Here is a 13,902-nt window from a genome sequence, read left to right on the forward strand (position 1 = left end):
ACGCTCGTCTTCCGTGGATCTTAAAGGATGGCGGGTCGAGCCGAGCCGTACTTGAAGCTGGAAGGGCTCTTGGTGCAGATCGGCTTTTGACCATCGCCAGTCGAGACGGTTACTCCAACAAAAGCAGCTCTCATATATATATATTATTTCAGAATAAACAGTGAATGAGCAGGTGTCCCAAAACTTTTGTCCACGCACATTTATACCTGTAGATGTATTTGTAAATGTATTTATACATTTATTAGCACTAGTAGTGCTAACATGCTAACTGTTCTTCTCTTCCTCATTAGCTCCTCACATCCTCATGATGCGGGCACTTCTAGAGCTGTCCACTGTAAATGCAGTAAGTAGTGAGGGTGTCAGTGACCCAGACCCTACACGTGGGTGGGGATCACGCTGACCCTGGGCACATAAGGGCAGAGCGGCCAGTGAGAAAAACACTTCCCCTCCAGACAGGAGCCCTCACGCCCTCTAATCCAGCAAAGCTCCTCAACTAACTGGCTAAGCTCCTTCACTTGGCTCAGTTTGCACACCACACACTGGAGCTCTCTCACCCTGTGTGTGTGTGTGTGTGTGTGTGTGTGTGTGTGTGTGTGTGTGTGTGTGTGTCACTCTCTCATTCTCTCCCTCTGTTGGACAAACACACACCTTCTCCTTTACACACTTTATCCCTTTATCTGTTCTTCTTTACTTTTCTCCTTTGAATTTTACATCACTCGTCCTCACCGTCTCTCTCTCTCTCTCTCACTCACTCACTCAGTCGCTCTCTCTACCAATTTTTATCATCTCAATCAGCCAAAAAACAAATAAATTACAGGCATAAATGTGCGTGGACAAAAGTATTGGGACACCCGCACATTCATAAAGTACTCTGAACGATTCTGAATATATATATATATATATATATATATATATATATATATAGAGAGAGAGAGAGAGAGAGAGAGTTGATTCTGCTTTTGTTGGAGTAACTGTCTCGACTGTCCAGGAAGGTGGCTTTCTTTTAGATTTTGGAGAAGCATTGCTGTGAGGATTTGTGAGCAGAACCTTAGTGAGGTCAGGATGTTGGATGGAGAGAACACAGTTCCACTGCTCCACAGCTAAAAGCCAACAGGTTCATGTTTATCTGCTACAGAGGGTCCTATTCTATTGGAAGTACTTCTCAACAGGGACTAGACAAGCTGTGTGGGAGTGTGTGTGTGTGTGTGTGCATTTGTACATCTGTGTCAGTGGGTGCAACCTAAAGTAGCTAAATGCGTTTATTAGAAGGGGTGTCCACAAACATTTGGACATATAGTGTATATTGTCGTCGTCACTTAAACCTTGTTCTTTACATTGGGCCACTTCAATGTCCTACCTCTGCTCTGTAAGGCAGGAACAGGGCGCTGGCAAGGTTCCCCGTGATGCCGCTAAAGATGTAGATGATGGAAATCCGTAACCAGCCGGCCAGCTTCTCTAGGTCCCTCAGGATGGTCATCTGGAAGACCACGGACACCAGGCAGTGCAGGAGGCTGAGCGAGCGGAGGAGACAGGAGTTAAAAGGCATGAGCGTTACCTCAGCAGGGCTGGCGTGACCAATGGGTTATTTTCCAACACTGCAGGGAAAGCTGAGGAAAGACTAATGACTTTTTTTGTTTATTAAAATATCTATAAATTAATTAAGTGATCCATTGGTCCAATAATCCAATAGCTACGGACTGATGATGGGTTAATCCAGTACAGAGTAACCTCTTCCAACCTAATTTACTGTTTACTATATATGACATCAATTACGTACAAATGATAAATATTTATTAATTTTAATATTTTATATTATGATTATATAATATATTCTAGAAACTATATATAATGGGTGTGTATCATTAATAATAATAATAATAATAATAACAATAACAAACAGAATAACAGAATTATATACATTTCAGGACTGTTTGTGTGTGTGTGTGTGTGTATATATATATATATATATATATATATATATATATATATATATATATATATATTCATTAAGGAACATGTGATTGGTCAAGATGCTTCCATCACACACACACATATATACATACACATATTATGCACACACACACTGTACCCTACTGTATCAGCCTGTTGTAGCCTGTTACACAGGGGTTCTTACAATGCATAATTCTGCACATGGTGTCACGCTGTATATTCCATACCGTACTGGGATGCACCCGCATATCACATGTGCCCACTTTTATACCCCTATTCATTTCACCTATGTATTCCTATACTGTCTGATGGTCTTGCTAGTCTTGGTCCGTGTGCAGTCCTCCCTCTGGGAGCATTAGCATTAGCAGAGATGAGGGAGATGGGAGGCCCTCCTAGGCTGTGGCATCAGCGGTATTACACTAACCATTATAGGGCCAAAGCATAGGGGGGTTGCGCAACATTGAAGCCCCTTTAGGAGCCTTATTAATAAACTGCAAAGTGCATCACAGTGTGCCTCAGTCAGTGGTGTCCGTACCCTGCGTGCAGGAACAGCGAGAGCCACAGCCGGTAGAACTGATCCGGAACATCCGGGTTCAGGAACGGAAGCAGCCCACACACTTCATCCAGACAGTGAACCTGCGGGAGCACAGGCGGCCTTACGTTCATTAGAGTGAAGTGAGTGAGTGAGTTACACACTCGTCTGAAGGTTAAATAAGGATCCGGTTAAATAACCAGAACCAAAAACACACCCGCCAGTACTAAGCTCTTCACGAGGTGAACTGAGGTTATTGGAGGAGTCCGAACAGAGTAGGGCGTAGAATCTGAGGGTGCAGTGGGTTACCAGGCCTGGGGGTTGAGAAACCTCTGTTAAGTCTAATGAAGGAATTAGTGTGGAAAACTGTGGAAGCGTAACAGCAGCTCGAGACAGATTAACATGTTTTCCCAAAACTAAATGTTTTGCTACTTGCTAAATTCATGTAGGAGAGAAATCTAGCAAACCTGAATGAGCCAGTCTACTGAATGAGCCTGAAAACAGGGGAAAACACCCCTAAGAGCATTCACTCGACTCTGTGCTCTCAGATATGAGGCTTTGTCCTCTAAACAGGTGGGATTTGAGCCTCAGATAGCTGGACATTCCAGGCTACACATCGTTGTCCATGACCATTGCTTTATTACATGCAGAATTACTGTTTTTTGTTGAAATTATAATAATAATATTTTAAAACAATAATTTTTAAAAAATTTTAAAAGGCCCTGGGGTCTCAAGTGGTCCAGTGGACTAAGGCACTGACACTATAATCAGAGGATCGTGGTTATGCTGCTAGCCATTGGCAGCTGAAACCCAGAAAGAGCCCAATTGGCCTTCCTCTATGTGTGTGTGGGCAGATGGCGAAATCGCTACGCTGCTGTGCTGGCTGTCGCTGGCATCTCCGGGCATGTGCCGATTCCCTCCAGGCACACTGGTTGCCCGGTGATGTTGCATCGGTGGCAGTGGGTTATGTACAGGTTGGGTGACTGCCGGTCCAAATTGGGCAGACAACGGGTGAGAAATCAGGTAAAACCCTGCCAGAACTCTCATCTCTTGGTATTTCCAGAAACTTCTCGCTTTACACTGGAAAAATGCTTTTCGTCTGTCGCCATGTGCTGCGTTTAGCCCCCCAGTGCACGTGTACATCAGAGACCTTCCACTATATGTTGTTATTTGTGTACTAGAAACTTGCTCATCCTGTGCATGTCATCACCGTCTGGACGTGAGAGTTTCATCACGGACACCGCAGTCGCCCCCCACGAGAACTAACGCAACCCTGATAGGGCTTGAAAGAGCGGAGCAGAGAGGATGCCGAATGAGGACAGTGCAGGGAGGGAAGGAGCGGAGGGGATGAAGGTTTAACAGTGGCAAATGTAGGAGAGTGTGTTACCTGAGAGCAGAGTGTGGCCTCTTCATGGAAGTAGCCATGCATGAAGTCACAGTACTCACGGGTGGCAATCTCACACCTTAGCACACAGGACAGAGGCATTAATCATCATCATCATCATCATCATCACCATCACCACAAACATCACAGATACACCAGATCACAGCACTCACCACACATGCGTCTAAATCGATAACAGTAATAACAGATTTATTTTTTTTATTTAAACTGTATTCTTTTGATTGGGGGGGGGTATGATGTTTTTGATGTTTGATGTTTTTATGATTTTTCTTTTGTTATTGTGATAAAAGCGAGTCTCAAAGCGTATCATGGATATCGTCAGTGCTTAAAGGACAGATTTTGAATATAATCAGTGTACTCAGTGTGGGAGAGGGAGAGAAGAATTTTAGAATTTAATTATGTTTTTAGGAGAAATTTTGTCAAAATATCAAAAACAATATTGTGTATTTATGAAAATGTTTTTAATGTTGTAATCTAATATTTTAGCCCATCATCCAGTCCTAATTTGAATGAAAAAAAAATTATTACATTTGTATTTTAACACACCTATCCTCCAGCCCCAACCACACAGGCCCTCAACCACACAGGCCCCCAACCACACAGGCCCCCAACCACACAGGCCCCCAACCACACAGGCCCGTCCTGTGATGATTATGTCTATTACCTTCCTTTGGTTCCTATGCAGCATGGTCGGCCCCTGATGGTGCAGTCCATGTGCCGATACCCTGTGTGGTTCCATGTCCGTGGCTCAGTGCAGATCTAAGCAGAGACCAAATAATAAATAAATAATCATCAAAAAAGGTCAAATAATAACATTAATAATATGAATAATAATAATCATAATAATAATAATGCACATTACAACACTAAATAATAAATAGCCCAGATTGCTCACCGGCCACTCCGTGATGTTATCAGGCCAAACATGAGGCTCGGCTGATGCAGGCTCCTCGCACGTCCTAATCCCAGAATGCATTTCACAGGGGAAAAACAAACAGAGCAGACTATATTAATATTATATATTATAATATATATTCCACTGCTCAGTCTGTCAGCAGGTGTGTGATGCTCAGGCAGGGTCTCTTTAAATAAACTATGAAATTATACAGAAATTATACAAGCTTCAATCTGAAAGCTCCAGCCCCTTCTGCCAATCAGCACAGAGCTTATTTACATAAATCAGGCACAATAATTTGTAGTAATTCACTCCTCCACAGTTACACCTCCAACTCCCACCCTCAGCAGGGTTCAAGGTGGTACCTGGGGTCCTGATGGCACACTGCCCCCGAAGACCTACGGATGTCCACTTCCTCATTGTTCCACTTGATGAAGGTAGCCAAAGTCTCCTGTCATAACAGAGGCAAGTTACAAGGAATTAGTCCTGGTGAGCGCACACCTTCAACCTGTAAAACTGTAACATGAACAGAGCAGACGAAGTTTATATTACAAGATTATTGTTTAATATTTAGGAGAAAATAAGAGCTATTGACTGCTGGAAATGTTTTATATTACGTTAAAGAATTTGAATAATACAGGAGAAGAAAAATCAATAGAAGTCCAAGTATTTAATTCCAAGTATTTAATTTTGGAGCATTTCTATTGGTTTTTATTTAGAAATTCTGACACTATATACAGAACAACTGTCAGATTCACATTATGGAGAAAAGTGAAAAACTCAAACATTGAGATACAAGGTTTTTGAAGGACAGTGACAATATGTAGGAACAGGAATTGTGCAATGTTTTTTACGGCCTCTAGGTGGCAGCAAATAACCATAAAACTGTTGCCCAACCACTGATCACAAACTCATGACCGAGTTCAGATCAGGGAGAGAAACCTCGTATGTCAACAAACCGGAAACCTGAAACGGAACTGTCCAATCCTGAAGTCTAGTTAGGACAAACAGGCAGATCTGAAACCTGCTGATTCAAAACCACCTTGAGTCATCGACCATAATATTACAACCACCGTCAGATGATCTGGTTCCAGTGGCTCCGGTCAAGAGGTGGATATATTAGACAGAGTGAAAAAACAGCAAGTTCTTGAAGGTAAGGAAGAAGACGTAAGAATCTGAGCCACTTTGACAAGAACCAAACTCTGATGTTGTAGATAAACAACTGGGTCAGAACATCTCCAAAACATCAGGCAGGTCTTCTAGGGTGTTCCCGGTATGCAGTGGTCAGTACCTACCAAAAGGAAGGACGACCTGCTCCAAGGAAGGACAACCAAGGATCATGGGTGTGCAGAGCTCACTGATGCTCATGGAGCCCCACCTTAAAGGATCCAGATACCACAGGACACCTGTGTCCATACTATGACAGGTCAGAGCTATATTGGCGGCACGAGGGGGGCCTACACAACATTAGGCAAGAGGTTTTAATGTTATGGCTATTTTGTAGAACCATTTAAGCAGACAACGGGCCCATGCAAGCAGTCAAACGGTTCTTCGAGGTGTCATGGTTCTATACCGATTCATACAACCCTCTTTTTGTGGGAAAGGGGCTGTTCCTCTAATTCTTCAGAAATACTATCTACTTGTATCCCTGTGAGGCAGCAGCTGTTCCGTACATACTGTTCCTGCTCTGCTGATACTACCAGGATCAGTAACACAACAACAGAACGGAGCTTTTCCATCCCAGATTCAGCTCTCTGGTTTTAAAGTATCACAGTCCTGATAGAAGAAAGCGATCCTAAGTGTTCTGGCAATTATGGTCTATGTGTGTGTACGTGTGTGTGTGTGTGTGTGTCTACCGAGCAGTCGTCTCGGAGCGTCTGCACACATCCAGAGTTGTCATTCTGCACGCAGCATCCCGACATTCTCTCCTGGTCTTTGGCCTTCTGCCTCAGCTGTGCTATCTGCTCATCTTTCCGGAGACAGGGGGAAAACTTTGCCCCCAGGTGAATCAGGTCCTCCTGCAAAACACACACGCAAAGTTATCCAGCTTAGAATCAACCAAATATGAAAAACGGACCCTTTTAACAATTATAATAATGCTAATAATAATAATAAACAAAATAAATGTAAACACAATCTACTTCTAATATTCTCTATTATATTACACATAAAAGTACAAGTGACAAAACTTCAGGCCACTGGTAGACCAAATATACCACCCTCATTAATTTTATGACCAACCACTGGTAGACCTGAGGTCTAGGGCCCACATCCTCCTTAGAATTCTGGCCAAAAGACAAAACTGACACATAGAAACCGGCAGTGGGTTTCAGCTCCCTGTGGAGAGACCTTTCAGAAACTGGGGGTGAAGGACCGGTGTTGACTTCTAGAAACAATGCCTTGCCTGGAAGCCAAGCGATTTTCCCTGCCGGCGGTCCCTGTCCATCAGTCTAATCTTTCAACCACAATTCTGAGCAGAATGTCCTGTAGGCTGGGATTTCTGCCACTGCTGGTCGACCCGTATGACCGTACGCTTCCACACACCTGCAGATTCAGCTACTTCCCTCACAATGTGGTCTTTGGCCACGCCCAAAGCAGTCACTCATTATTAACTGTATCAGCTTTGTGACCCTCTTCTCCAACTATGAATCCCATCACACAAATCCACAGGTATTTATAGCCTATTCATCCTCTTGCAGCGCCATCAGCAGGAGCCTGAAGTTACTACAGAGCATGTTTTGAGACTTGATTGTGGCTCTGCTTCTGCGGCGCAACAGGAGGAATGTCTGGAAAGAGCTGAAAGCTGGAAGCACTCACAGATCCTGGGCCGATCCAGAAGTTCTGCTGCTGAACATACTTCACACTCTCATAGATCCCCTTGTTCCTCAGCACCTGAGTAAAGACAGAGAGAGCGGGAGTTAATTGAATGTTAATTAAGAGGATTTTTTTTTATAAAAAACAAACAAAAAGAAGCAAAACTGAAAGAATGACAAAGAAAGAAGAAGAGAGAGGAGAGAAAGAAGGGAAGCCTGGAAGAACTGACAGAGCAGTGGGTGAATATGTGTCCTATGGGACAGGCGGAGCTGGACGCAGCTGAAATGGGACCAGTCTGAACCCACAGCCTCCAGAGACCAAAGGCCAAATTCACAGAAGGAGTCTGGAACGCAACATCTGATCCAAACAAAACAACATCTGACTCTGCTCCCGTTTCAACTCCCAGATCTCATTTCCTACATCCTACAACCACACTACTAACGTTCATACAGAGGAGACAGGAGAGAACTCACAGCTCCAGGGTCCTCTGACTAAGCCCCAGCCCACTTAACGCACCAAGACAGATGTGAAGGTTGTGATGAAACAGCATAGATCGAAAATTGTAACTGTACCTGATTCTATTAACATTAAAATAAATTTCATCGCCTGCAGTGCACCAAAATGAGGAGAATCCAACCAACTGGTGGAGATGTAGTGATCTAGTGGTCCTGCTCTAGTGAGAATCCAGGTAATATAAAGTCGCTGAAGCTGTGAGAGGTTCCAGTGGCTCACCAGTTGAGTGACGGAGTGCTGGGCGAAACCAACTGGGGCAAAGCCATAGGTGCAGCAGGCCAGCAAGGTGATGACGATGTGCACAAAGGTGATCCAGTAGGTAAAATAGGGCCTAAAACACACACACACATATACACACACACACACACACACATTAATAACATCTGGTTTGAATAAATCACTGCACAGTAGTCTGGAGTAGTCTGTCCTGCTCTAGCACTCCAGCATCCAGCTTCTGCAAGCATCTCCAGCCCCGCCCCTGGAGAGCTGAGTGGGGTGTGTTTTGGTTAGATTTGGGTTGGAGCTGAAACCTGCAGGAAGGTAGCTCTACAGGAGGAGGTTTGGAGAACACTGGTCCAAACACTGGCCTATCAGAAGATCCGAGTTTGGCCTCCTGTGATGCCTCATCCATTGCCAGTGGGAGGCCCAGAGAGTAGAACTGGCCTCACTCTCTTTTGGTGGGTAATCCCAATCCCTCAGCAAGATGCTAGCCAATGCAGGGGTCTAATTAGCAGTTAGCATTCTCCTCCCAGCGTGTTGAGTGTGTGGAGGGGGGTGGTTAGTAATAATGACTGAGATTTACGTACTTAAGTCATGAAATCTGTTTTGAAACGACAATGAAAGCTTTATTTACTGCCTATTCTACACAGACCAGACAAAAAAGGCTCGTTCTGGCTCGTTCATTCCCATACGATTATCCAGTCCACACGGTTTTGCTCCACACCTAAAGTCACGCAAACGATTTAAGTGGACATTAATGAAAGAAATAAAATAATGACGATGGACAGCACGGCCTTTTTAAAAGCTCAGCGTTTGCTCTGCTGCCTCACTATCGGTTGGTTGTAGCAGCTGGTTGTTTTCGGCCCACCTGTGGCTGTGGAAATCATCCAGCTGTTTTTGGATCTGGCTGCTTAGGCTCCGCCGGTAGTTACGGTTCAGCCACTTGCCCACAACACCCATCCCGTACTGTCGCTTGTGTTTATCGAAGGCAAAGTGTTTCACACGGGACGCGATCCGGCCTCCACGACGAGCATCAGGCTTCTCTATAGAGGTCGCTGGACCTCTGCTGATGTCTTTACTGAGAGAGAGATAGAGAGAGAGAGAGCGAGAGATCCAAATTAATAACCCTTACGATACAGTAGAGAGTCTTTACTGGAGCTGGATTCATTCTAACATTTAGCTGTAAATGTGATTTAACTCAGTATGAATCTGCAGTAATGACAGTTTTGATTGGCTGAATCAAATTATTATTATTATTATTAATATTATTATTATTGAGTGTCCAATAAAATCCTGGTAACTAATCCAGCTCCATTAGAGCTTCAGACTAGGCAGATTTTTCTCGAACTTACATGCTGGGGTAGCGGGGCGGCTCCTCTGGAGCACCATCTGTGGCCAGTGCGGCGGACAGGGGCGGTGACTCGAACACATCATCAGCCATGGAATACAATTCTTCATGAGCATCCATCTGACACACACACACACACACACACACACACACACACATAAGATACACACACTAAGACTAAGACTACTCAGGCTACGCATGTAAACATGACTTCTCGAGTAAATCACCTTGCTGAAAAAGACGGAGTCTGAGGTGTCGGCGGTGTCTGTTGTATCCTCCTCCATCCAGCTGGGCCGAGCGAAGCTCTTGCGGTGAAAACTCCGAGCTGTGTGTGGTCCCTGCAGCCCGGGACGACCCTAATCACACACACATACACATACATACATACACACACAAAAACACAATTAACACAGTCAACTGCTTAAAGCACAACTAAATGACATCCATTAGGTCCATTAGAACCAGGCCGATATATTAGATCGGCGGTAATATCGGCGATATTAGTGAATATCGTGAGAAATTAGAAACGCGAACCAGACAAGTCTGATCAAATCATGGGCCGAGTTCATCATTACAGCAAAGAAGAAGTTAAAGACCAACAGTTTTACCAATATCAGCAAGAAATTCACAATAACGTACAGATTTGACCCAAAATTCAACCACGATCTGCTATTAAAAAACATCTATTCACAATACAGCTGCAACTGTATATGCAAGTGTTATAAACAGTACTCACACACACACACACACACACACACACACACACACACACACACACACACACACACACACACACACACACACACCCTGAGCAGGTTGGAGGCTGCGCGGATGCTCATGCGAGCCACAGATTCCCTCTTCCTCCTCGGTAAACGATTGTACCCGGAGCGCTGGCTGGTGAAGGAGCAGATGGAGGTCACGCCCGGGGTCAGCGGGGGAGGTGGGGCAGGGTGGGCAGCATGGGGGGTCCGGGGCCGCTCTGCATCGTCGTACCGAAACTGGCGGCCACGTGCCAAAGGGTCCACAATCTGAGGAGAGAGAGAAAAAGAAAGTTAGAGTGTCAGAGCTCAACACCTTAGTTCCTCAACCTCAAATGACACAAGTCAATATTTTATAGTACCTGAAACACACTATATGGACAAAAGTATTTGGACACCTGCTCTTTCATTGCTTCTTCTGAAATTAATGGTATTAAAAAGAGCGTAATTGTCTCTACTATCCAGGGAGGAAAACTTGATACTAGATTTCGGAGGAACACTGCTGTAAGGATTTGATTGCATTCGGCAGCTAAAGCATTAATGAGGTTAGGATGAGGTTAGATGTTGGATGATCACCACCCCAACTTAACAAAGGATCAACGGCTCTCAGTGGTGTAATTCACTGCCACTTTAGCCCAGGGGTTGCAAGTTCGAATCCCGAGCCATGCCAGTTTGCCATCAGCGTCCAGAATCCAAGAGAGCACAACTGACCATGCTCTCTTCGGGTGAGTAGATGGCGCTCTTTCCCGCCATCACTCTAAAAGCGATGTTGGTCGGCACATGTGTCTGGTGTGGTGGAGCTCGGGACCTGCCGCTTTCGCCGGAGCATGGCAACGTTTGGGGAAAAAGGAGGTGGCTGGCTTTACATGTATCCGTGTCCTTTTCCTTCTAGTGTCGGGAGCATTAGGGGGAGGTATGAATGGGTGGGTTTTTTGGCAGTACCCAAAGGGAAACATTTGGAAAAGGTGGATAAAAGCAGAATCAGGCTTAAATAGACAATTCCTGATCCAATGGATACTAATAAAAATAACTGTGTGTGATGTGTGTGTGTGTGTATGCGCACTTCACTTTTGGTACACAGTGACAGTGGAGTACCTTTGGCATTCTGTAAGCTCCCGGTGAGTCGAGGGCCTGCTGCTCCATGCTGGCTGCCTCATGGTTCTCTCTGTATTGAGCCTTCAGTCGGCCGTAGCGCTGACTGCAGTGCCTCAGGCTCTTCCTCTGCCACGCTTGCTGCTTACTCTCACAGTCACTGCCCACACCGAACCACTGTGCTGTACTCCTGCAACACACACACACACACACACAATGGAAGACAGAGGTAAATATACACACAGCTCCAGTTTAGAGCTCTCTCTGCTTCAACCTTCAACACTGCGATTCATCTGTTCTGATTACTGAAGAGCTCACATCATAGAAAAATGCCCTTCGTCATCCAAAATGTAATCAGCCACAACATAAGTACCACCAGCCTAACGTTGAGTAGGTTTCCTATGTGGAGTCACATGAGAATATAAGACCAATGGAGGCATGGACCACTGTAGATGCCCGGTCCCATGGTTTTTCTGGTCCATTCCTTGACAGGAGCCACTGGACCATCGATACTATTCACTTCACCCATCAGTGGTTTTAATGTTATGGCTGATTGGAGGAAGGGGGGGGGGGGTACTGAATGGGTTGCAATACTGTTCCGAATCATAGAGCCATTGTTGCATAGAGTGTGGTTAAACCAGTAGGGCGCAAGTGTGCGAATCAATGTGAGCCACTGTAAAGGAGGATAATCCGTTTTTCACTTCACCTGGTACTAATGTTATGGCTAATTAGTGTACGGAAGCTGACCTGGGACAGAAGAAAAAGAAAAACAGGCCTGTTTAATTAATTAAAAAGGTAAAAACTCACGTAAAATTGAATCACGGCTCTTTCTGGAGGATTAAAATGGTTAAAAGTGGGCTTCAGGGGGACTGGAGAATATGGGCCCTAAGGTCTAGGGAAGTGCAGTCGGTGTGTTAGTGTATAAGGTGGAATTGGGCAGCGCTGCAGTCCACCTGGACCGGTGGAAGAGCGCTGCTGGTTTGGATCAGAGATGAAGAGGTGAATGAACTCTGATTATACAATATCATGACACTGCACAGACACACACACACACACACCTTTACTGTGCGAGTGTGTGTGTGTGTGAGTATTACCTGCGGATGCTCCGAGAGAGAGACGTCTGTCTGTGGAACGCTGCTCTCCTCTCGTTCGCCCCGCTGTCCGATAGTGCCTCGCTTGACTGCTGTAGACTAACACTCTTCTTTAGTGAAGGGCGGAAAACCTGGAACACACACACACACACACACACACACACACACTTAGAAATTAAAATAACCCTAAACTAATATATATATACATATATACACATTACTAAACATATAAATGAACCCTAAAATTACAGATCACATATGAAAATATAGGCCATGGGCCCTTTAAGACAGGGTTTAGGGTTTCACTAGGCTCAATAAAGGCAAGCTAACGGCAACCCAATAGGTAGTAGGTGGGTCAGTGCTCTAACACCTGTCTGGCCGGCTCTGTCGACCTCTCCTCATCCTCAGACGGAGGGATGGCGATCACCAAGCTGGGCGGCTTCTTGTTCTTCAGCCTGCTGTCCGACTGGCCGCTGTTCCCATTTGGCTCCTCCCCTTCCTGTGATGCCATCTCGCCCACTTCTTAGTTCTGTCAGGAAGAAGAGAACATTTTTAGAGCTTCCATCCAAACCTCAAACAAAGACTCCTCTAACACAAGCACAGATGAATGCGTTCATCCAGACTGCCCGCCCACACACACACACACACACACACACACACACACACACACACACACACACACACACACACACACAGACAGACAAGAAGCCAGGCTTCTGAACTTCTGTACTGTGATAACACAAATTCACAACACAGCTCCACAAAGACAGTAGAGAGGAATACTGAAAGCGGCTCATGGAAGTAAACAGGAAGATGCAATGAAAAATACACACTGCAGACAAAAGTATTGGGACACTTGATCTTTCTACGAGATGTGAGGGTTTGATTGCACTCAGTGACAAGAATGTTAGCGAGATCAGGAAGTTGGATGAACATCACTCCACCTCATCATCCCCAACTCATCCCATCCAAAAGTGGAGAGAACACAGCTCCTCAATGCTGCTGGGGGGGCTTTATACCCCTCCTCTATCCCACACCTGGCATTAGGCAGCATGGTGCCAATAGGTTCATGTTGTTGATCTGCTCCAGAGAGTCCTATTCTATTGGCAGGACATGGCAGGAACGATGTTAACCTCCTCCTTTACCAAAGAACCTTTGAGGAACCCCTTTGTTATCCACGTCCGGTGGATAAGAGCCGATCCATTTTTCGATCCTTTGGTTTTGCCGCTGTGTTCTAGCAGAGCGTCCTATGGTTCTATTTTGAGCATTTTTACCAAAAAAATGG

At 45.0% G+C, this 13,902-nt stretch overlaps 1 protein-coding gene across 5 annotated transcripts in view; it reads right to left on the reverse strand.

Moving 5' to 3' along the window:
• The window catches only part of LOC140559781 (inactive rhomboid protein 2-like), a 41,196-nt gene that overhangs the window by 12,613 nt on the left and 14,681 nt on the right, over positions 1 to 13,902 (reverse strand). For all 5 annotated transcript variants that reach the window (XM_072683403.1, XM_072683399.1, XM_072683400.1 and 2 more), the window contains 16 exons: positions 12,988 to 13,146; positions 12,621 to 12,748; positions 11,530 to 11,716; positions 10,483 to 10,704; positions 9,904 to 10,032; positions 9,681 to 9,796; positions 9,197 to 9,406; positions 8,329 to 8,440; positions 7,600 to 7,674; positions 6,639 to 6,800; positions 5,148 to 5,233; positions 4,783 to 4,846; positions 4,552 to 4,646; positions 3,870 to 3,945; positions 2,486 to 2,586; positions 1,358 to 1,511 (listed from right to left, as the gene is read on the reverse strand). In XM_072683403.1, the coding sequence (XP_072539504.1) occupies positions 1,358 to 1,511; positions 2,486 to 2,586; positions 3,870 to 3,945; positions 4,552 to 4,646; positions 4,783 to 4,846; positions 5,148 to 5,233; positions 6,639 to 6,800; positions 7,600 to 7,674; positions 8,329 to 8,440; positions 9,197 to 9,406; positions 9,681 to 9,796; positions 9,904 to 10,032; positions 10,483 to 10,704; positions 11,530 to 11,716; positions 12,621 to 12,748; positions 12,988 to 13,128 (2,058 nt within the window). In that variant the 5' untranslated portion in view covers positions 13,129 to 13,146. The remainder of the gene's footprint in view (positions 1 to 1,357; positions 1,512 to 2,485; positions 2,587 to 3,869; positions 3,946 to 4,551; positions 4,647 to 4,782; positions 4,847 to 5,147; positions 5,234 to 6,638; positions 6,801 to 7,599; positions 7,675 to 8,328; positions 8,441 to 9,196; positions 9,407 to 9,680; positions 9,797 to 9,903; positions 10,033 to 10,482; positions 10,705 to 11,529; positions 11,717 to 12,620; positions 12,749 to 12,987; positions 13,147 to 13,902) is intronic.

The sequence above is a fragment of the Salminus brasiliensis genome, chromosome 7, assembly GCF_030463535.1.
Source record: "Salminus brasiliensis chromosome 7, fSalBra1.hap2, whole genome shotgun sequence".
NCBI lineage: Eukaryota > Metazoa > Chordata > Actinopteri > Characiformes > Bryconidae > Salminus > Salminus brasiliensis.